The sequence below is a fragment of the Tyto alba genome, unplaced genomic scaffold (assembly GCF_018691265.1).
Source record: "Tyto alba isolate M040663 unplaced genomic scaffold, T.alba_DEE_v4.0 Super-Scaffold_38, whole genome shotgun sequence".
In the NCBI taxonomy this organism is placed as follows: domain Eukaryota; kingdom Metazoa; phylum Chordata; class Aves; order Strigiformes; family Tytonidae; genus Tyto; species Tyto alba.
In genome coordinates this window covers 24,023,881-24,046,299 of record NW_024881313.1, presented here as the reverse complement: position 1 = coordinate 24,046,299, position 22,419 = coordinate 24,023,881, and the positions used below count along the sequence as shown (strand labels likewise).

General features: G+C 34.8%; 1 protein-coding gene across 3 annotated transcripts in view; it reads left to right on the top strand.

Moving 5' to 3' along the window:
* ODAD2 (outer dynein arm docking complex subunit 2) overlaps window positions 1-22,419 on the top strand; it is an 87,356-nt gene that overhangs the window by 34,057 nt on the left and 30,880 nt on the right. For 2 of the 3 annotated variants that reach the window (XM_042802223.1, XM_042802224.1), the window contains 3 exons: window positions 2,008-2,250; window positions 9,865-9,979; window positions 22,127-22,315. In XM_042802223.1, the coding sequence (XP_042658157.1) occupies window positions 2,008-2,250; window positions 9,865-9,979; window positions 22,127-22,315 (547 nt within the window). The remainder of the gene's footprint in view (window positions 1-2,007; window positions 2,251-9,864; window positions 9,980-22,126; window positions 22,316-22,419) is intronic. The other variant, XM_042802225.1, reaches the window with a different exon arrangement.

The window sequence follows — 22,419 nt, the reverse complement described above, 5'->3', positions numbered from 1 at the left end:
ATATGGATGCTATGTTGTGCTTCTTGTCCTCAGGGCTAGAGAATGAATCCTCGCCTGTTTTATTTATTAGCATAGCTGTAGCCAGTAAATCTGTCCAAATGCAAACAGATTTTTGCTGGGCTACTCATGTGTCTTTGGCAAGTGCTTGACACTCCACGAAGGTTACTAGCCAGGCGCAGCTCCAGGCTTGGGCTGAATTCATGTATTATGTGGTGCTGAGTCTGAAGCAGTAAACCCTATCCAGTCTGAAGATGGGAGGGCACTATAGAACAGGGAGGGAGGATAATATGAAAACACGTAAGTAGATCTGGAGGGATGAGCTTGAGTCTGGCATGAAGCTAAAACTAACAAACCCTGCTGTTTCGTGTAGGGCCAATTAATTGTCTTCAAACTATTTCCCATATCTGAAGTACATTGCTGAGATGTTGTGCTGACTCAGCAGTGAGCTGATACAGGTGCCTGGGCCTGACTAGCTCAGATTCATTTGCGTGCAAGAAGCCGTACTGCTTCTGGACACAAGATGGCCCGAGCCAACAGCTCTGTCAGAGTGTAGCCTGCCCATTGCAGAGCCAGCCATCTGTGAAGCAGTTGATATGCAACACAGATAAAGTAGCCAGAGAAAATCAGGGGATTTTTTTTTTTTTAATTTTTCCTTGCTTTATTGTTCTTTTTTCATGCTGTTGGTGTTTTCTCTTGGAAAAAAAAAAGGGGGGGGGGAATATTTCCAAATTATAGTGAAAAGAGAGATGAAGATTCCTCTTTAAGCAAAGACTTGAATGTTGAAAAATGAAAGTTTCTAATTTCTCCGTTACTTCAATTGTTATACTGATAAACCAGATTGGAATGATTAACTTTTATTGAAACAGTTCTGGTTCTGCTCTCAAAATCTCAAAAATACTATTTTTTTTTGTATGAAAAAAAAAAGCACATGCACAACTGATTCCTGGAAAATACAGAGTATGTGTAGCTCATGTAGACACTTCCAGAAGTTAGGGGCCATGGGGGAAGCACAAATGAGAACTCTGTGCCCTCAGAGAAATTATCTCTTTAGGAGAGGAACTATGTGTATTTACACAAAGATATAAATCAAAGCAGAATTATTAGATAATATACAAGTTATATCTAGCTTGATAGACCAAGTGGAATTCTCAAGGTGTATCACAGAAAATGTGTAAAAGAAAGATACAGTATTTTTAAAATGTTAAGAATCCTCTAAGTCCTGAACAAAATGAACTTAGATGACCCCAGTACTGAGAAATGAAGTCCTGTTCTGAAAGATGAACTTCTGAGCTTTAGCATGCATCTGTTGTAGGATAGAACCTCTAGGATTTTGAAAAACATATTTTCTATTTTCTGTACCAAAAGTACTTTGAAGAATGAGGTAAGTTAATATAGCAGTCAACACAAATTTCTGTTAATTTATTTCTTAATTTCAAAATGGTATCTAACATAGTCCATTAGAAGTGTAGTGGAAATATAGGTCTGACCTTAGGAAAATGCACATATTAGGCCTGAGCTAAGTATAGAACTCAGCAGGGCAAACTCTCTAAAGGCTAATGTTTAGTGAAAAGTGAGAGTGATCCTTTGGTCCAGAGAGGTGGAGGAGGGTCTGATACACTACTACTCTAGCTATTGTTAACATGGCAGGAAAAAAGTACTGGAAGTCACGATGCCATAGTATTGCCAGTTTTCTAGTAGGCTTTCAGCTATTTATAGATGTTGCATCCACATGTCAAGTCTTAAAAAACCTTCAAACTACTATGCAGATTCCTAGATAGCTAAATTAGATAAATGTATTGAAAAAGGTAGATTAAGAAATTATACTGTATGTCATACTCTCAAGAACTGATTGGAATGGTTTTCCTGTATTGTGATTTCTTCAACAAGATAATTTACATACAGTAATTAAACATTGTACTTCAATCATAATGACACTTTAATTATAAAACTGAACTTCTAACAGTAACATACTGAAAATAAGAACTTTGGTTTTATTGCTTTTTTTAGATTTCGGGAATATAAAGCCATAGAAGCTTTGGTAGGACTGCTTACTGATCAGCCTGAAGAAGTCCTTGTAAATGTTGTTGGAGCATTGGGAGAATGTTGCCAAGAGCAAATAAATCGAACTATTATCCGTAAATGTGGTGGAATACCACCTCTGGTGAAGTTACTTACTGGAACTGATCACGCACTACTTGTGAATGTCACCAAAGCAGTGGGAGCTTGTGCAACAGAACCTGAAAATATGATGTAAGCTATTCTTATTCATAGCATTTTAAATATTGAAAAAAAAAAAAAAAGGTTTTTAGTAATTCTGGCACAAATATAATCAATTCTATTCTGACTTAAAAGGATATTTTATTTTTTGTTTTCCACAGGGCTATAAAATGTGCTCTCTCTATATATAAATATATTTTAAAAATAATTAATGAAATATACAAAATGTAAAGCTTTCACATTTTGAGGCAAATCAGATAAACCTTCAGTAAACTGATTTTCATTAAAGTTAAAATTCACACAGAGCACCATTTTAAAGTGCTGTATAACAGATACCTGTTTTGCCTTCTCCTTTTACATCTGTTCTCAAATCATAAATAATAGCCTAAATTAGAGAAAGTAATTCTAAAAGGAAATGTACACCTCTTTTGTAATGAAAAATAATTCAAAAATTTTAAAAGTAATGTATTGTTTGTATTTTACCTATTCTGTCCCTCTCCATCATTCCTTTTATGAACTCAGACTGTTTTTTGGGCACTTTTCTCCCATCTTATTGCTTTGCAAAACCAAAGAAAACAACTGTCTTTTTACTGAGAGAGTTGCTGCTCTAGTTGATTTTGTGATGTAGATTTGCACAATTTACAAAGATCCTTGAGTTTTATGATTAAGTGTTCTAGTTAAATGTTGAGGTCAGTATTTACTGTGCTTACTCTTCCCTTACAGGGGTATTTACCTCAAGATTCTTGGCATATTTCCCTCCTTATACATAAGGAAGGTCAGAAAGAGAGTTTTATTAAGCTCCTCCTGTTCTGATTTGCATAATTCACTTGATATTCATATAGCAGTGCAGGGAATTCTTTTCCTGAATAAGGCTTTTGTTTTCATGCTTTGGCTGTCACCCAGTGGTAAAAGGCTAGATGGTACACAACAGTAAACATAGGTTGTATGAACAGTCAGCCATGTAACATAAAAGTATAAATAAATTAAATCACTTTCACGACATAGCTCACTAAAAATCAGCTTTCAGAGTAATGTATTAACCCAACAGAATTAACATTGTAAATCAACTGAGAAATTTAAATACCAATAAATACATATCAATATTTATAAAACCTCAGACATATTCCAGTATTCAGAACTGTCACTTGTAGTATCCAATATGTGTAGATTCATACTGGAATATGGTCAGCATAAGCATGAAAAATAACACAAGTTATAATTGTGGTAGAACAAAATTCATCTTGTTTTTAAGAAGGAGAGAGTACAGGTTGTTTGGGACAAAATTTTATAGTTTGCAAAGAGTGGAAAAAGGAATCAAATGTTGAATTTGGTTTGTCTGAAAAAATTCTCTATTAAAGATTTTCAACTTTAAAAATTATTTTAAAAATACTTCAAAACATTAACAAGTAAGCAAAATCTTAGATCAAGAGTAGAATATACTTTTTACTACTACAAAAAAACCTGTTACACAGAAATTATTATTGTTAGAGCGACTGTGACATGTACCTTGTGTATTGTGCTATTTAGACTTGTAGTACTAGAAGAGATAATGCTGCTGTCTTTTCCCAAGGTGTGATTCATCCAGGTGTGTATATGTTCAATACCGATCCAGCAAAATACTTAAGAACAATGCTTAGTTAAAACCTTGACACCAGTGCAACTATTTACATGTTTAAATTATTTGCTTGGTTGAGTGCTCTGCATTTCACAGGGTTAAGAGCACTGAAGAGCACACACACACCCTTCCCTGCCAAAAAAAGGGACATCCGTTCCTCTCCCTTCTCCTCCTCTCAGACCAGTACAGCAGGAATTGAGATGGTAGCTCCTCATCCAAACTGCTCTCCTCCTTTTGGGAAGTAGTAAATCACCAAAGACATGAAGGATACATAGTCGGTAGTATCACTTTGTTCCACTTACAGAATTTGGGACTAAAACAGTAAGTAGTCTTGTTAGAAACTACTGTGGAGTTCATTCTCTTTCTGTAAATATTTTCTGAAGTTCTTAAACAAAAGGACACATCTTAACAAGGATATGGATGTGCCGAGATTGTATTCTAGAAAGAAGCAAAACCAAGTCACTTGTAGCCTGTAAGTATATACAGGTGATGAGAACTTCCTATTGCAGGTTGATACTTAGCTGTTTCTGGTTTTCCTGGTTAATCTGGCTGGATCCTTATTACATTCCTTATTTCGTAATCACTTATTTCTCAGAATGGCTTGACAGGTTCTAGGAGATCAGTTGTTCTCTACTATTAGCTTTCCTCCTGACAAATTTGCCCGACAGGCCTTGAGGCTTGTTTTCTTTGTCATCTAGTACAGACAAACACTCTTTAAAGAGTTACTTTTTTAGTTTGGCACTACAGAAACTCTGAAAACTATGGTGATTTTTTTCTGGATTCTGCTATCATTGGCTTTCACATGTACTAGAAACACAAAACAAAGCAGGAAAATTTAAAGGGAGTATCAAGCCCTTATAAGGATTGAGAATTTTCAGATATATTCTTAAATTTCATTAGCTGCATGTGTATTTAACAAAGTGGCTTAGAGACTAAATATTCTGTTGAGCAGCATTCTATTTTGAATGTAGTTATACTTGCAGCAGTAGGTATGTGGAAACGATACAGACTGAGAGTGGTGTTCATGTAGTTTCTGTGAATGATTCAGGGGTATGTAATGAAAAGAATGGGATTAATATAAGAAATAAAACATTTTTGTGGAGTATAAAAACCTGAGTATTCTATGAAGCAGTGCAGTTAACTTCTGAGGGATATATTTGTACATTTATCATATGTTCCATGGAGAAAGCCTGCACTGACAGAGACTAGTAAATCAGCATAGGTGAATCTACAGCCTTTTACATATTTTATCTCTGCCATGTTTCCTAGTTGACACATTAACTTCTACAAGTACTGAGTGGAAGGCAAAGTAATGTTACTTTTCTGCACCAAGCCTTTACTTTAAGGCAACTTCAAGCAATTAAGTGATTCTCATTGACTCTGTTGAGCTATGTAAAATAAAGAGCAGCAGCCAGCTTCTCTCACAGCAGAAAATATGTTGACTTATGTTAAAAAAAGCATAACTATGTGACTGAACTTCCTTACTATTGTGTGGATAGTGTGAAGTTGTTCTCCATACTCAGTCTGCTGCACAGCCACTGATAGAGATGCTGCTGCACATCTTTTATGTATATTTGTCTTTTTGAGGAACTTTTTACAAGTTACTTTTTTTCTCTTGCTAAAAACGGCACTAGTGCTGATTCTCTAACTGCCACAAGATTTTCATTTGCCCTTTTCATTTGAAAACCCATAGACATCATCTCTAGCATTCAAAACTGAGGGTTTAGGATCTTATAAACTAAACTGTACAATTATTTTAGCCAAACAGATGGAGATTGAGTCATTGGTATATAATACTATTTATCAAAGCAGTCTGCAGCAACTAGTGGAAGTTTGAAGAAACATGCTAAATTGTGGTTTCAAAAAAGGCGAGATTACATTCTGCCAGAATTAAGCCCTGTAATCTTACCAGTGAGCACAATACAGAGTCAGTATAACTTTGTTTATTTGCATTTGTATTTGTGGTCTAAATTGGCAGGCAATTAAACTAGAGTTCTCAAAAGTTCTGGCAAATAACACTGTAACAGAGAAAGATGATAGATATGACAAACAGATGTCTAGGCTGTGTGTATGTATATGTGTTTAAGCAATTCATGTTGAAGCTTCTACTGGAAATGTTCAATATTAAGTTTGAATTTGAAAGAGAAATACTATTATTTCAGATTAACAGCTTTTCTAGTTTCAGATATATATAAAAAAAGCAAAGTAAATTTCTAGAATTGTGACCCACGTCTAGCACAGACATCTCATGGTGTTCAATGACGTCATGATATCAAGGATCTTAAATGGAATTATGTGAAAAGTCCTTATTAAACAACTGTTGACCTGTAAACAGCCAATAAAAGTAATTTTAAAAAATTATCTTGTTAAATTTTCCACACTGGTCAAATAGCAAATACTGATTCACTGTAATGTAGACATTCCAGTAATCTCTGAATGGGTTTAATTGCATTAAAATTATTAGCCCATAAGACATATTCTCTATACACGATACATCAGCTGTTCTGTGTGGAAACCAGGAAGATGTTTTTCTCATAGACCTTGCAGTTGCTTTTTTGTAGGAGTGATGTCAGCTGCATACCACTTCACTTCTCCTCTAATCATGTCAGGCCAGCACAGGAGTGCATGATAGGAGCACCTGTTCATTGCAGCTGTTTCTAACTGCCAATACAACTAGTTCTGGTTATTTTGCGGAGCAGAATAATCTACACCTTGTTCTAAATTATATCAGTGATCAAATAAGAACAGTTTACGACAAGGCCCAGAGCTTTGAATCAGAAGAGGTGGCTGCTGAACACCTTGGTCCAGGTCTACTGTGAGATGCCTCTGCTATTTTAAGGTATAGAGCCACAGTAGTTCAGAATCTGGGCTTTTGCATCTGAACTCTGCATATTTATATATTGTTTTGTACTTATAGTGAAGCACCAGATGGCAGTTACCTGTAATAATGCTTACATTTCTACTTTGGGTGACTTTCATGCCTGTTAAGATTTTGCCTATTAATAGTGTTGTGTATATTAGATACATTACATACATGCAGTTCAGCTATTCTATAAAGCAGTTAAATATTTGAATTTTAAAATATTAAATATTAAGGTTTTTTAATATCAACTAAATATCATATTATTTCAGCTTTTCTGAGATTCCCTTCAGCTTTCAAATAAAATGTTCTGCATCTTTACTAAAAGACCTGTCCTTTAACAGTCCCTGAGTGGTTGCTTAATCCAGATTTAACAGTAGTTTAATTTTATCACCATTATGTCAACAAATTATTATAAAATATATCATTTAAGTGACTGTAACCCCAGAGTGACTAATGTACTAGCTATGAATGAATACAGAATTGAATGCCAACCAAAGCTAAATTTTAAGGTACATTTGCTTGTATTGATTGTGGTAAGTAGCTTTATTACAGCATCCTGCTAATACTGTTATAATAAATTTTGGGAAGAAAATTAGATACAAAAGCTGTACAAAAAGTCAAATTATAATATTGTTTAGCATTATGCCATCAGAACTGAAATTTTCAAGATTAGAGATCTATTTTCCCATCTCTTTATTTATAAAGAAACCTAAATGTGTGGTTTTGTCCACTTTAAAAAGGAATTTTTGCATAGAGAGGAAACTAATGCCTAAGCACTTTTATAGAGGAAACATTTTTCAGGGCCATTTATTTTAGTGTTCCCTTTGCTTTTATAGCAGATATGCTCATTTAGCACCCATTTTCTTCATCTGCTACATTGTGCAGTGAAACTATATAAGAAATCAAAAGTTGAAATCTTTAGCAATACTTTCTTATTTGGCAAATATATATTCACAGCACGATGAAAATAAAAGGGTTTGTGCTTGTGTGGTGATTATACGATGATAGCTCTTCCAGTATCAGAATTTAAGAGCATCGTTCTTGTATGTAGAGTTCTCTTCATTTGAGTTAATCTAGTGTAACTGAGAGAAAGCAGTAATCAGTGATGAGCAATGTAGTTTGGAGATTTGTTTATTTAGTCCATACTGGTTTTTAGTTTGATTTTATACATGTTGAATGGATGGAAGACTACATTTTCAGATATTCTGAGCTGTTCTGTTGGTCTAAGACAACTGGTCTTTCTGGTCTTCAAGCAAAAGGCAAAACTCTTCTTTGGAAAATGAACCACAGAGTGAGGCTAGTTTACCTTGAAAAGCTGAAGAGAAGACAAGAAAACTGAAAAGAAATTGAAAGTAAACTCTAAATTGAAAAGGAAGCTTTAAAAAAAAATAGAAAGGAAAGATAAATCAGCCTAGAGGTTGTTTTTTTAAGTGTGGTGGAAAAATCTGAGCTCAATGTTTGGCTTCTATCTCTTGATTTTTATATACTGGTTGGAGCTGGGTCATTTATATTTAGCCCCTCTTGGGAGGAAGTACCTCATGTTAGTAAATGGTCAGTACTCTGCTTGACTAGAAGAAAGATTCATGGGTTCCTTTTTAATTAATTCCAATATAGGAAAAAATTCCTTGTGCTTTCTGAAATGACAGGAAAGTAATGTTAAAATTGCTTAAAACTGGGGTTTGGAGGGATTTAGAAGCTTGTTTTGAAGATTTTACTTCAGTCATCCTTACTGTGTGAACATATATATGCAATTGTGTAGTTCATGATCATGCTGTTTTATTTTATTAGGTTAAGACTTCTGAATTTGTCCTTTGAATTATGATTTTTGTTGCAGTTGATTTGGAGACGAGTATGTAAAATAAGCTGTATTAAAATTAGCAGATCTTAAAACTTATAGTGTCTCAGCTTACCCATAGCTTTGTGCAAAAAGTAGTATTTTGAAAACATAGTTGTTTAACTAGTTTGCATAAAAGTATTAGTATAAAACCCTTGGTTCTTTTAGACATAGTTCGTGTCCTTAATTATTTTTTCTGCTTTGAATTATGATAAGATTACATACAAAGCCGATTTTATAATTAGTTTAAAAAATTCCTGGCAAATCTATATATAGTGAACATAAATGAGATGTTTTATCTGATGTTTTTAAGCACAATCTGTATTTTGAATTTCTCTTGTATTTACAATTAAAGATGTAGACTCATTTTATACAAATCACTTTTTACTTCTGAGGTTAGACAACACAGGTGTACTTGCTGTTCTTTATCTTCAGCTCATCTGCTTTAGGTTTAACATACCTTTATGTAAAGAGGTATGTTTGTAAAGGCTATGTTTGACCTCCCTTTCTGTTTAAGGTATGCACTTTGACCCTCATGTGAAGTTTTGATCCCCAAGCTTGACTGATATATAAACATAACACAGATGGTGTAGAGATGATTCTGATGATGATTCATTTTTCAACTAGTGATGAAGATACTTTGATTACAGTGTGTTTAAGTAATTATAACAGTGTTCACTGTTAGTCTTGTTGGTAAGAAACACATGGGAAACAAGTTACACGTTATTCATGCCCAACAAAGGATGCACTGTGGTGTGGCCATTTTAATTTCTAATGCTAGATTAGAAACATAGTATTTTAAAATATGTCCTAGAGTAAGGTAAATACATTAAGCATAGACTGAATAAAAAGTTAAGTACATAGTTTTGGGCATAAATATTTGTTTTGGAAAGTATTTGTTACTATGTGAAAGAAGCCAGTATGCTTGAATTCAGATTTCACTTTGCATGCAGATCATTAAAAAGTCACATGCTTGTTTTCACATTTATATGAGTTCTGGTTATAATGTAGTTTATTTTATCTTCTATAAGAATTTTGAATGACAGTGCTGAGAAAAAAGTAAACATCATCAATGAGATTTAGTTAGAAAACATATTCTGCCTTTACATCATTTGTTCACACCCATCTGCTATAGTAGGCAATGTTTACTGAATATGTTGATGGTGATTAGCTGACAATAAAACACAAGCACTTACATAAAGCAAAACAGTATGTTAAAGAAAATCATACCAATATTTCTTAAAGCAGTGTTCCAAACAAACTGACATAATTTAAAATTTGACATTGTCAGCTTCATAAGTAATTATTTATTTTTCTGTTCTGTTTCTGCCATAGGATAATTGACCGTCTAGATGGAGTTCGTTTGTTATGGTCATTGTTGAAAAACCCTAATCCAGATGTTCAAGCAAATGCAGCTTGGGCTATTTGTCCTTGCATTGAAAATGCTAAGGTAAGAAAGTATTTGAAGTAATACTTTTGTTGTATATATACTCATATATAATTTTTATATTTGGATGATTTTCTGTTTGGTACTTACACTCTCTTGATTTCGTTCTGTTAACTGATTAAAAAGATCATGTGTTCGCTTTTCATAAGTGAATAGTCTTCTCCATCTAGCACTCATTATAGCACTCTGTTTTGCCTTTACAGTGCTTACTGTATTTGGAAAGTATATTTTAATAACTTATCAGGACCTAAACTTACTGTTCCCAAATAAAGCATGCTGAAAATCTGACAATGCTGAAAACAGAAAGCTTTTACTCACAGGCTATGAATAGAACAGGTAGTTCTAGTTGTTCTCCACTATGAGGTACTTCAGCTATATTCTCAAGAGACCATCATTTGGTTTCAGAGCATATTTCAGACTCGGTGCCAATGTAATCCTTAGATTTTCTGCTGAGACTGCCAATAAAAAGTGCCAGTTGTGAATAGTGGTTGTTGTGCAGGTCAGTTGTGCGCAGAAGACTGAGCCATTCATTTATTTCATGTCAGTTTCCAAATAGAGATAAAATGGTGAGTATAAGCTGAAAGTCATCTGCAGTGAATTCTTACCACTGACCTGTGGTGAAATAAATGGGGAAGGTTTTGTTTCCTATTAGAAGTTTCCTAGAATACTAAGTAGACTTTTATCCTTAATCCTTGTACAGTAATATCTTCCGTTTCTCATTTACCTCCATATTTAATGCAACTTCTGCATCTTCTCTCTACTATACCACAAGTACATATCCTTCTACATATCACTTGAGATCCTGACTATGTAAAGAATGGAAATTCCTTCAGAGTGCTAGATATCCTTAGCATCCTTTGCAGGCAGTGTTTCCTGTTTGAATTTGAGCACTGTATGGTTGCTATTAATTTACATAGATGCATAGATGTAGATACAGATATATGGGTGAAAGTATTAAGAGAACTTTGGGTCTTGAATTTTATAACTTAAGCATTTTGTATTTCTTCACAATGGCTTCTACAGTGACAGCTTGATTACCATTTTTCAGACGTGCTGGTTATTCTGAATTATCTTTCCATCTGTATTTTTTAAATGTACACTCTAGTATAATAAAGGTTTTTGTTACCTAATGGTAGGCTATATACATGTCTCCTCTGTCAAGGTATGACTATACCTACCTCTCTCTTGAACAATATTGCTATAACAGAATGTTAAAATATTACTTTATCCCAGTACTGATGTTATACTTGTTATGTGTAAGACTCTGTGACCTGTAGTGTCAGAGTAGAACTCCACATTGCTCAAGCTTCCACTAAAAGCACTTTTTCAGAAACTAAGGGGATAGATGACAACTAGTGAAATTATAATACAAGGATTATTTTCTTGTTTGTTTTTTTTTTTTTCTCAGGAGTAGTTGATGAGTGTAAGCTATGTACATCCTTAGTGTAGCTATCCTCCTTTCATCTCTCCTGGCTGCCTGCCCAAATGCTAATCTGTGACCCCACAAAGAGTTCTTTGTGTGAGACTGAGGCAGAGTGACACACTGAAACAAACCTACCAATAATACCCTTTCCTCTGACACTGAATGGAAAGAAATATGTATAAAGCAGTGATTATAGCCATGCTGTGGAAGTGCAGTAACTAGTTCTATCTAAACAAAATTTTGATATTTCATTCAAAGTTAATAATATTCAACAATTTACATGATCTACTGAGAAGCATAGTTTGGTTTATGAAGTGCTTGAATCAAAGACAGTAATAAGTGTGTGACTTTGAAAGGATTATGTGCATTCTGGCTTTTCCAAGCCTGTACTTGGGACTGCAAACCATGTTTCAAATAGCTGTGAGCCTGGAATCTGGATTTGTTTTATTTTTGTGTTCTTTTGTGGAAGCTGTAGTGGCTCTCTTCTGTAGTGTGGAAGTTCTTAGATGAAATAGAGCTTGATAATAGTATCAGAAACAAATTTTTATAACAAGGCAGTGCAGCATCCATTTTTCTGCACAGATGTTTTCTGTACATTCAACTTAAAGGTTATTTTCCATTATATCAGTCATCATTTTTGTATGCCAGCATTGGTTCTAAATATTTTTAGCCTTAAGAATTTCTTGTAGAATGAGGATTTTACAGGTAGTCTGGCAGTGATCTAATTTGGGTGGTAGAACTTTCCTGAGAAAATTTGCCCAGCACCCACGGGTGCTACTTGTGAGTCTTAGACATGTATCTCATGATTTTGGATAAATTAGTTCATACATTTCTCTAAAATATAAGACTTAAAGAGACAAGAATGTCATTTATTCAAAGGAATTATCTTAATATAAGCAGGTTCTTATTAATTAGTTCCTTACTTCCAAAAGGAAAAGTTACTACTGCAGGCACATTGGTAATGACAAAGTGTAAGTGCACTGTCCAAGAAACACAAATGATTATGAAAAATGGCTAAGAAAAGTCTACTCAACCCTGTTGATGTTGGAATGGCAGTATTTGGTTATGATGCTGCTTTGAAAAACAGTGTTTATGATGTTCTCCCAGTGTACTTCAGCCCAAACAGAAAAATTTAGAGAAACTCTACGAAGATGTTATTTGGGCTATTATAAAATTAATCCAAAGGCATTGTACCAATAAAAGGAACACTACCAGCTTGAGTTTGTATGGAAATACCTATTTCCTCTCAGACAAACCTTTAATTAGGATGTTTTGAAATGAATAAAGAAAAAAAAAAAAAAAAAAGTTGTAGAGGTTATTTTCCATCCTCATATTTAGTAGAGTTTTGGGTACAAACATTAGAATAGCAATGGTGATGGTGATGTCAGGTGTCATCTTTTTCTCTGTCCTTTGTTTGTTCTTGTGTATCAGCTTTCAACTTTCAAAGTTTCAGTTTTAGTCTTTCTTATAACTAAAACTGTAAAGGATTTTTTAAAGAACTTCAGGAATCCAGCTACGTATAAAGTCTGTCAAAATCATTTAAGTAAACAGTCTGAGAATAGGGATTTGAGAGAAGAGAGAAAGTTATTATGTTTTCTTAAAATGTACTTGCAAAATGACATCTCACACTTTTCTGATAAGGCGTGACTTTTTTTCTCCCCAAGTCATTGCCTCCCTTCCAGCTCTGCAGTGAAATTTCATGGGTGTGATGAAGGACAATCAGCCATCTAAAGCTGTCTGTCAATTGCCTACATATGGGGAAAGAGAATGTCCATGCTGACATGGAAAAACCCAAAATCAAACCTAAACCAGGTTTAAGAGGGAAGGGTCACAAGATGGGTATGTGTGAGGCTCAAGTAGCTTTCATTCTTGCAGAAGTATTGTATACTGAGGAAGTCTACTGAAGCCAGCAGTCTGGGGTTAACCTGTGGGTGGAAAATATGCTGCTGATGACCCATGCTATTTACGATTCTTACATGGATTTTGCTTGTTGTGGAAATTTTAACGTAACCATATGTATAAAACCACAGAGAAAATTTCTTTACTAAAAGTAACAAAGAAATGTAGTTGAACTTGGAAATTTTTCTGTTATTTAACAAATATTAAAATTACTTGCTGTTTTAAATGAATTAAAATGCTTTGCCTACACATTTAAAGTTGTAGTGTATAAAGGTCAGTTATGCTCCATAATGCACACTTTTGTTTATTTGTTTTATATTTTTTAAATTTTACTTAAGCAGTACCAATACATTTTTGTTTACGTACCATTCTTTGGTTAAGCCTATAATGTCAAAATTCCCTACTTGAGTATGTACATCATTTTCCAGTTTCTTCTCTTTCCTTGCTATGCTTCTTGCAATTCTATGCAGAAACCTTGGCAATTCAGTGCTTTTACTGCTCTATTTCCATTTTCCTGTTTGTTTTCTCTAGATGTTATAATTTTTAACATCAATCATACCTACTTCTCTATATTCGATCTCATTTTTATGCAGTTTTTAATCTCTGATACCTGGATGTAGACTTCTCAAATTTTTAAGCGTTTTTAACGAACTAAACTTCAAAGGAGTACCGCAAGAGAGACAAAAAGGAATTTTTGGCTTGCTCCTCGGGCCTTCCAGAGCACCAGGGACCTTGGAGATTTAAGAAGCCCAGGAAGCCAGACCTGGCTTGATGAATCTGTAGCTGGCTGCCATGGTTGCCAGGGTGCGTGCAGAGCCAGCCTATCCAATGATTCTTGACACAGGCTGCCTAGAAATTTAGTGAACCAACTATAAAGAGCTGTTTGGGCCTCCTATAGACATATTACCCAGGGTATCCTGAATGAACGGACATAAATTGTCCTGAGATCCTTAATGTCTACAAATACAGGAGTCCAGTTCTTGTGAAACACATAGCCTGAAAGCTGGGAAGCACAGGGAAACTAAGAGCATAACCAGTATCTCCCTCATTGGGGAGCCTCATGTCCTACGTTGCATGCAGAGCAGCTGCCTGAGAGCTTGGAGACCATAAAAAGCCAAATGGCTTAGGAGCTCCTAGAGACCTGGCTTTCCAGCTGTTTGGCAGCCCATCAGGCAAGAAGTCAGGGATTCTGTGAAAACCAGAAGCCAAGCAACCTGGCAGGCTACTCAGGAGCCATCTGGCTGACAAGAGAAAAGATGAAGAGGCACGTTGGTAATTTAGCCTGCGTTTCTGCCTGGTTTCTGTCAAAACTTTTCAAGAAGTCGTTGTGTTCTTATGGAAGGTTTTGGTTCCATTCCATTAGCATTTTCTGATGGAATACTGTTCCACTGGAAAATATTTGACCAGCTTTCCTTGTAACTTAGTTTATAATAGCTACGCATGCTAGTCAACAGCTTGTCATGTAGCTTCTGTATTTTTAAAATAGACTTGCTAATTTGATTTTTAAAATCTGTAAAAAGTTTAAACCCCATTATCATATTTTTCTTTTTTGTCTCTTCTTCGTTTTCCGTTTGTCCATCTCACTTTTTTTCCTATCTTTACCCTCTCACTTGCCACATGGGACTTCCATAGAATTTAAGGCAAGAAAAAAGCATGGACATCATTGTGTCTTATTTGCTGCATAATGTAAACCAGAAAATTTCAAGCAATCATTTTATCTAGCGCAGAAGCTTTTGATTGAACTATAACATATTTTATACTTCACGCTTGTTATTAAGATTCTGAGTGGTCTGTAATGATAAGTGTTACAATATGATATGATTGCCTTCTTATATGTCACTCTAATTTATGGAACCATACCAGAGTTGCAAATACACAAACAATAATTGTTATAACAGTTTATTATCTTGTGCTGTCACTGCATTGATTGTTTACCTAGACTGTCCTCAGAACATTCCAATATTGCTATCTTGCATCTCTACAATATTAAAGTACATATTAGTGATGGTTATCTCATAAACATACTAATTATTGTAAGAAGTTTTCTTAGACACTTATTTGGATTAAATTCAATCCAAAACCAATGGAAACAATGTTTAGTTTTCCCAGTTATTCAATGCTATCTGTTTCTCATACTTCTATTACTAAAATGCTTTTCAAAATAATCTAAAGCAAATCATGACATTTTCTCTACTGTGGCCTCAAAGGACTTTGATATTAGTACTTTCACTGCTTCTCTGAGAAAAATAAGGATTTTGGCATTTACCCAGGACTGAACTTCAGTGACAGTTGTGGGGAGGGGGAGGAAGAGTAGGTGTAGTCCACCAGACTGAAAAGTAAGGAAAACAGTAGACAAAAGAACTACTAGAAGTTGCATGAGACTTTTTCTGCCCCCCACCATCTTTTAGAGAACATACATTGCATGCTTTCTTGGGCTGTATGTTTGCCTAATGGTCTTTGCTTTTGTTTCTTGAAACTATCTATAGCAATATAATTGCCAAGTATTTAACTGTGTGATGATCAAATCCCTGAAGAGCCAGGAGTAAGGAATTTTGCCTTCCAGGATATAGAGTGGTATTGGAGCCATGTTAAAGCTACTCTGCTTTTGCTGCTTTGGCTTTAGCTGCTTCAGTGAGGTAGAGAGGACAGGAAATTCCATGTTGGTTGTCTGCTGTTGTTTTCTCAACACATTGAATTTTCCCAACACAGAAGAAATGTTTTGAGATGTAGCGAAGTAGTGTTATCTTACAAGGTGTTTCTTCGTCTGTTCTGCTACAGAGTATAGCTGTTCTCCACAGCTGTATAGACAGGCATAAAATTAGCCTTTAAATATGAAGCAATTTTTTTAATATTACAATTGAGTTGTTAATAAGAAACGTTAATATAATCTTCATTATATAAATTGTGTGTTTCCCATTTTCACTGAACATCTAGAATATAGAAATTTATCTGATGCATTTCTTTATTTTGAATTTTAAATTGGGTTGTGCATTAAGATGATGTGACTCAGTTGGCAATAGGGGATGGAAATGGACAGCTTCCTTAATTAAAGTTTGTTTAAAGGTGATTCTTGATAACTAAAGTTTATTTGCACACCCATACAATCACTTTTCTGGGCAAAAGCAATTCAATTTGACAAATTAGCTTTGACACCTTAGCCTTTTCAAGATGTTGTAAGAGTGAAGTACTACTTGGTTTTGGAGGAGAAATTTTCATCTTTCAAGTAGAGTATTTTTAATGGTAAACGAAATGTGGTTTTTTATTACAGTGTTCAGCTTTAAATCTTTTAAATAAAGAAACCGGTATTCACTCTGGAAGAAGTAAGAAAGGAATTCAGTTACAAAAGAATTTGGTAGTTCTTTTACAAGAACTGTATGTCTCAACTTAAGGCTGATGAACTTTATTTACTTAATGAAAATAACCACAAAAACCACATATAATATGATGACAAGAAAACTCAAAAATCCCAAATGTTCTCCCTGTGTAAATACTGCAAAGATCAAGTGATTTTTCCAAATCTTTCTGCAAATATTGCAATGCTTTCTGCTCCTAATTAAAAAAAAAATGTGTAAAGCTGGTCTATCTCACAGTATTTCTGCTCTTTGCAGAAGCCAATGTAGAAATAAGTGAAAAAGGAAAGTTAACTAAATTTTGTTAATAGTCATGCGGTCCAACAAGATGAAAATATGTGATTAAGGAGTAGCAGGAAGAGGCTTTTATTAACACAGCAGGTAACTTTGCTGGCTTCAGCATCTATGCCAGATAGGTTTTTTTTTTTACTGGTTGAGCTTGCAAACTCCTCTCTTTGAATACAATAAATAGTTTTTATTGTACTTTCCAAGGATAAAAGTAAATGTAGTTTAATGGCTATATTAATAGGTTACATACTGTAAATGCTAAAGTATAAATGTAGTCTTGGGCTCGACATGGAACACTCTCCACTTCAATGTCAGAATCATGTTATTACCCAGTAGTAAACTACCCAGACTTTGAAACAATGCCATTTACATACCTGCAGTGAGGTTTAAGGACTACAGGTAAATGTGAAAGCTTACCACACACTAATAGCTGGAAATGACAAGCCATTTGGGTTAAGTCACACAAAAAATACTCTGTGTCAATTAATTTAGAAGATGGAAGTTAAAGATTGCATTTTTTTGTTATGTGAAACAAAAAGTAAAAAAATATTTCCAAAGACATGTTATATATAATTTTTCTTCTTTTATGTTACAAAAATAAGCGTGGATGAAAATGCCTGGGATTATTTGGAAACTAAAATCACAGAAATTATGTTTGACTTTACAGTAAGAACAGCTATCTGTTCATTAGTACAAGTATACTCAAAGAACATAGATTCAAAAGAATTAAATTTAGACCTCTGCAATCACAGGCATAACTTCATATAATTTCTTCTTTAAATATCTTTAAAATATGTCAATTGTATATAGTAAACACAAGTCTTTCAGTAAAAAAGGAAAAGTCAAAATATACCGTACAAAGCAAGTATGTGGTTTTGCTAAATGATAACAAAAAGATTACATTTGTTGTTTAAATTTATTTGAGGAAAGAAAAGATCCTGTACATAACAATGGATTTTAAAGGTTTCATTTCAGTCCTTCGTTCTGCTCATTGTTCTTCAAATTTCTTGTTTCTTTGATTTTTTTTTTTTTTTTTTTTTTTCCTTTGTCTTGCACAAACCAGTAGACTACGCTCACAATCACATTTGGGAAACTTTTCTGACATGGTTTCTGCAGTTTCTCTCTGCTTTTCATCACTGGTAGAAGGTTCTGTCTTTGTGTTGAGTTTCAATAATCATCTGTGAAATCAGCTATTCTTTTACTTACTGCTGGATTGTTTATATGTTATTCCATCTGTTTAATTGGATCATACTCCTTTACAAAATGTGGAAAGCATAAGCTTGTCAGAAGAGAAATTTAGTAAGTAGAGTTATAATCACCTGGAAAGAAAACACGTACAGGTAGGAAAACATAAAATGTACGTATCAGTTCATTAAGATGGAATATAGATTATCTTATCTCTTCATGAGACATCTTTGAAGAGCATGAATAATAATACACAGATATCTGAACCATGCAGAAAAGCAGAATCATTTTCAGGTATAGCAGGGCCCCTTTCAAGTCTTAGACACTTTACTATAGAGTTTACCTCTTGAACAGAAGCCTTTCTCATTTCTTGAGCTGATATTTAGACACAAGGTAATGCACACTTCTGTAGTAACTTTCAAGGAATTGAAGTAAATGTAAAATACCTAATTTTCTTTCCTTTTCCTGTGTTTGGTCATTTGGCTGTCTAGCCCCTTAGGTTTACATATAGGTATATTTCTGTGTGGAAATCTCCCTCAGTAACCCATTATCTACCACCTTTGGTCAAATTTTAAAATTTTAAGACAGACATGAAAACTGATACTGAGAAATACTTTTTTACTCAGATGATTGTCTGTAGATACATTTACATTGTGGTATGCATACACTAACAATGATAGAGAAACATTTATGCTGGTGTATCCATGGGAAACATGCTGTAAGTCCACCTCCCTTTACAAGCAGCTCATGTGGTAATAGAAGTGGCAGAGCACTGCCCTTCCTTTTCTGTTTCAGCTACTTTTTTGAGTCACAAACCCGTATTATTCTTCTTCTGCATAAAAATTTAGATTCTCTTTTAATTACTGTAAGGACCTTTGTTACTTGTTCAGTCTAGGTTTTTGAGGACTTCAGCACGAAGTTTGCTCCTGAATACTACCCTTTTTCCACGTGCTGTGACTTCTGGTTTTGACCCTCACACTATATGGCTTTAAATTCTCCATTCCAGTCGCAAGAATTGCACTGCCTATAGTGGAAAATGTTTAATTCCTGATGGGCCTACCCACTGCTTTTGCTTTCCGTGAGAAGGAAATATCACAGCTAGGAGTTCTGTTTGGCATTTAGACCCAGAACTAAAAAAGATGAACGGCAGCATCTTCTGGAATTTTTATATACCAAGCCCATGAGCAATTTGATGGATTTGCTCAGCAAAGCTAACACAATACAATTGGACCCTACTCTGTTCATAAATCAGCCCCCAAAATTAAATAAATATAATAAAAACCATTCTTGGTCTCAGGGTCACTCCCTAGCCCTAGGAAAGTTCATACCATCCATGTTTGCACTTTCATGAAGTCCTAAGACCTTTCAGTCCAAAAGGTTTTCAGGAAAGTATCTGGTAGTTTTTATTAAAAATCTTCCTATTAACCTGTTGAATGAAGCAACTTAAATTAATTCCACTTGCAGACCTTTTATTCAGTCTCTGCACATTTACCATCACTGAAGTGCACAGGCTAAAATTTCTTCTACAAAGGTACTGCTAAACATTTGGTCAGTCACTTTTACTACCTTTTCCAGTGTAATAACAGTTTGACACCTAGCCATCCAATGCCACCTGCCACCATGATGTCACCAGGAATCCTCTCTGACCTATTCTTAGTGCCTATTTTCAGTACCTTTTCTGAAGGGTACAATTTGGGCACTAGTGGCATGCTTTTAGTAAATAGTTCTGTAAAAATTAGATGACCATCAAAAAACACCTGAAGTTCTTGTCCATAGTGGTTTTTGACCTGTATCTATTTCATAATCAGTAGTTCATGTACTTTTCTTAAGTCTTATGTCTCTACAGAAGTCCTTAATTCAGCCATAATTAAGTCATTCAGTAGTTCCTATATTCATTGAACAAAGAACTTTAAGATAATCAGTCATCTTTCCAGATCCACATGTGAAAGATTGAAAATCTAACAAAAAATGTTTGGCTGGATTATAGACTGTATGAAGAAGTCCTGATAAAACACAAGTATCTATATATGCTTAGTATAGAGGTCCACTCAACTGAGGTAACTGATGGGCCCATTCAGTTAGAAATGGTGATTTCTCCATATTACATTGCAATACTTGATATCTTCAGGTTAGGCACCTGAAGTGCCATTCACCCCTTTGCTAATTACTATGTTTAAAAATAAGTTTCTGAAAATGCTGCTGCATTTTGCAGTGTTGTCTTTCAGGCTCTGTATAACTATGCATCCTGAGAACCCCTTCTAGATGGTTGCTGGCAAAATGTTTCTTAGAGTTACCCACAGGTTGAATAAACATGTAGAAAATAATTCAAAGTAGATTTTTTCCTATTCTGACATTGTTTCTGTCCACGAGGAAACAGAAAAGAGATTGTCTAAAACAATGTAATCCTACATTGTGGAACATTTTACCAAAGAGATACATTTCTTTTCAAACATCTCAGTTTAACGGAGTGCAATGAATCAGTGTTCAGCATTGGTCAGTGACTATGTAACTTAAGAATTTGTGCTTAAACAAAACTTAGATTTATACCCTGTGTGCTTTTAAGGGTGAAGTACTGTATGCTGCATGTCATTTTATAAGATACTATCAGTTCCTCTTTGCTTGAGGCAACTAAATGAATTCCATACCTGTTAGTTCAGTCTCACAGTGCCAAAACCGCTGGTTGTCTCTGTTTTACACATTGATGTGTAAACATGTGCTTGATAATTTGAGTTGACTAATAAACACAAGCATGTGAGAACACGCAATGCTGTGTTCACTGACACAGTATTCTGTTTCTCACACTAGCCCACAAGAGATACCTAAGGAAAAGTAGAACAGGGCAAACTTGTAGCTGTGGTTCTCCTCCCCAGAATGCTCTCCCACCTTCAAGAAATCTGTGGCTCAGGCACTTCCTAAAGCAGAGGGAATACTTTTATATTGAATAACCCTTAGTGCTTGTGTTTTTTTCTGTGAATTTGTCTAGTTAATTTCTAACACGTAAACTTCTAACAGCCACTGCAGTCCTGCTCCAAGGACTTCAACATCTTAACTATGCTTTTTTAAAAAATAACTTTGTTTTATTCTGAACAAGTCACTTGCTAATTTCATCTGATGCTCCCAGATCTCCTCCTAGAAGAGAGATCCCTGTGTGCCATTTCCATTCTACTCAAGATTGTGTACTCCTCTATCATACCGCTCCTCTTTTATAACCTGGACTGTCCTAGTTGGTTATTCATTCCTTCTACACAGCAGTTCCCCACCTTTGATTGTTCTTGTCGTCTTTCTCTAAACCTTTTCTAATTTTGCTATAACTTTTTCAAAATTAAAAAGATGGACCAGATCTGCATACCGTACCCAAGATCAAGGCACACTGTTTAGTTTTCTGTTTCTTTTCTCAGAGCATATTTAGACATTTTTCCAGAGTTGTGTTTGTGTCCTTTAGTCACATTTTACATTGGTTGTTCATACTCCGAGGGGCACCATGGTTCTTCCACAGGTGTTGTCATGACTTGTGTAATCTGCCCTCTTAATTATTCCTGAATACTTATTTGCATTGATACAAGAAAATAATATTACCACTCCTTTGTCTTAGCTGTCAGACTTAATGTAGGAAATGAAAGACACTACTGCTGTTTTAGATGCTCTTAAGGTATGCAAGGCACCCACCTGGCAAATAAATATGTTACAGCAGATAAGGGACACTTGCACCCTTCTGGAGTGACAGCTTGAGTCTATAAAGAATACCCTCTGGTATCTAAAATGACACTAGATGTCTTTATTTAGGCATTGAATTTCTGCCTAGATGATGGTGTGTAAAACAGTCTAACTCTCATATGTCAATCAAGAGAGCTCCGAGTTCCAAATTAACCATATTTCTTGATGAAGGCAGCACTGCAATAGCTGCAGTTTTGAATAATTATGTCACACCAATCTCTGTTTTTAAACATTTGCATATAAATACAGATTGAATATTTAAAAACATTGTTTCTTTTGATTCTCATTTAGGATGCTGGGGAAATGGTTCGATCCTTTGTTGGTGGTTTGGAACTGATAGTCAATTTGCTAAAATCAAAGAATAAAGAAGTTTTAGCAAGTGTATGTGCAGCCATTACAAATATAGCTAAAGATGAAGAAAATCTAGCTGTTATAACAGATCATGGAGTCATCCCTCTGTTGTCCAAACTAGCAAACACAGTAAGTAGCTTCTAAACATATTATACTAAGTATCTGAGTTTCTTATGTCAGACTGCATTATACCCAACTAAAAGGTTATGTCAAGAGCGGTAGATTTTGCAGCA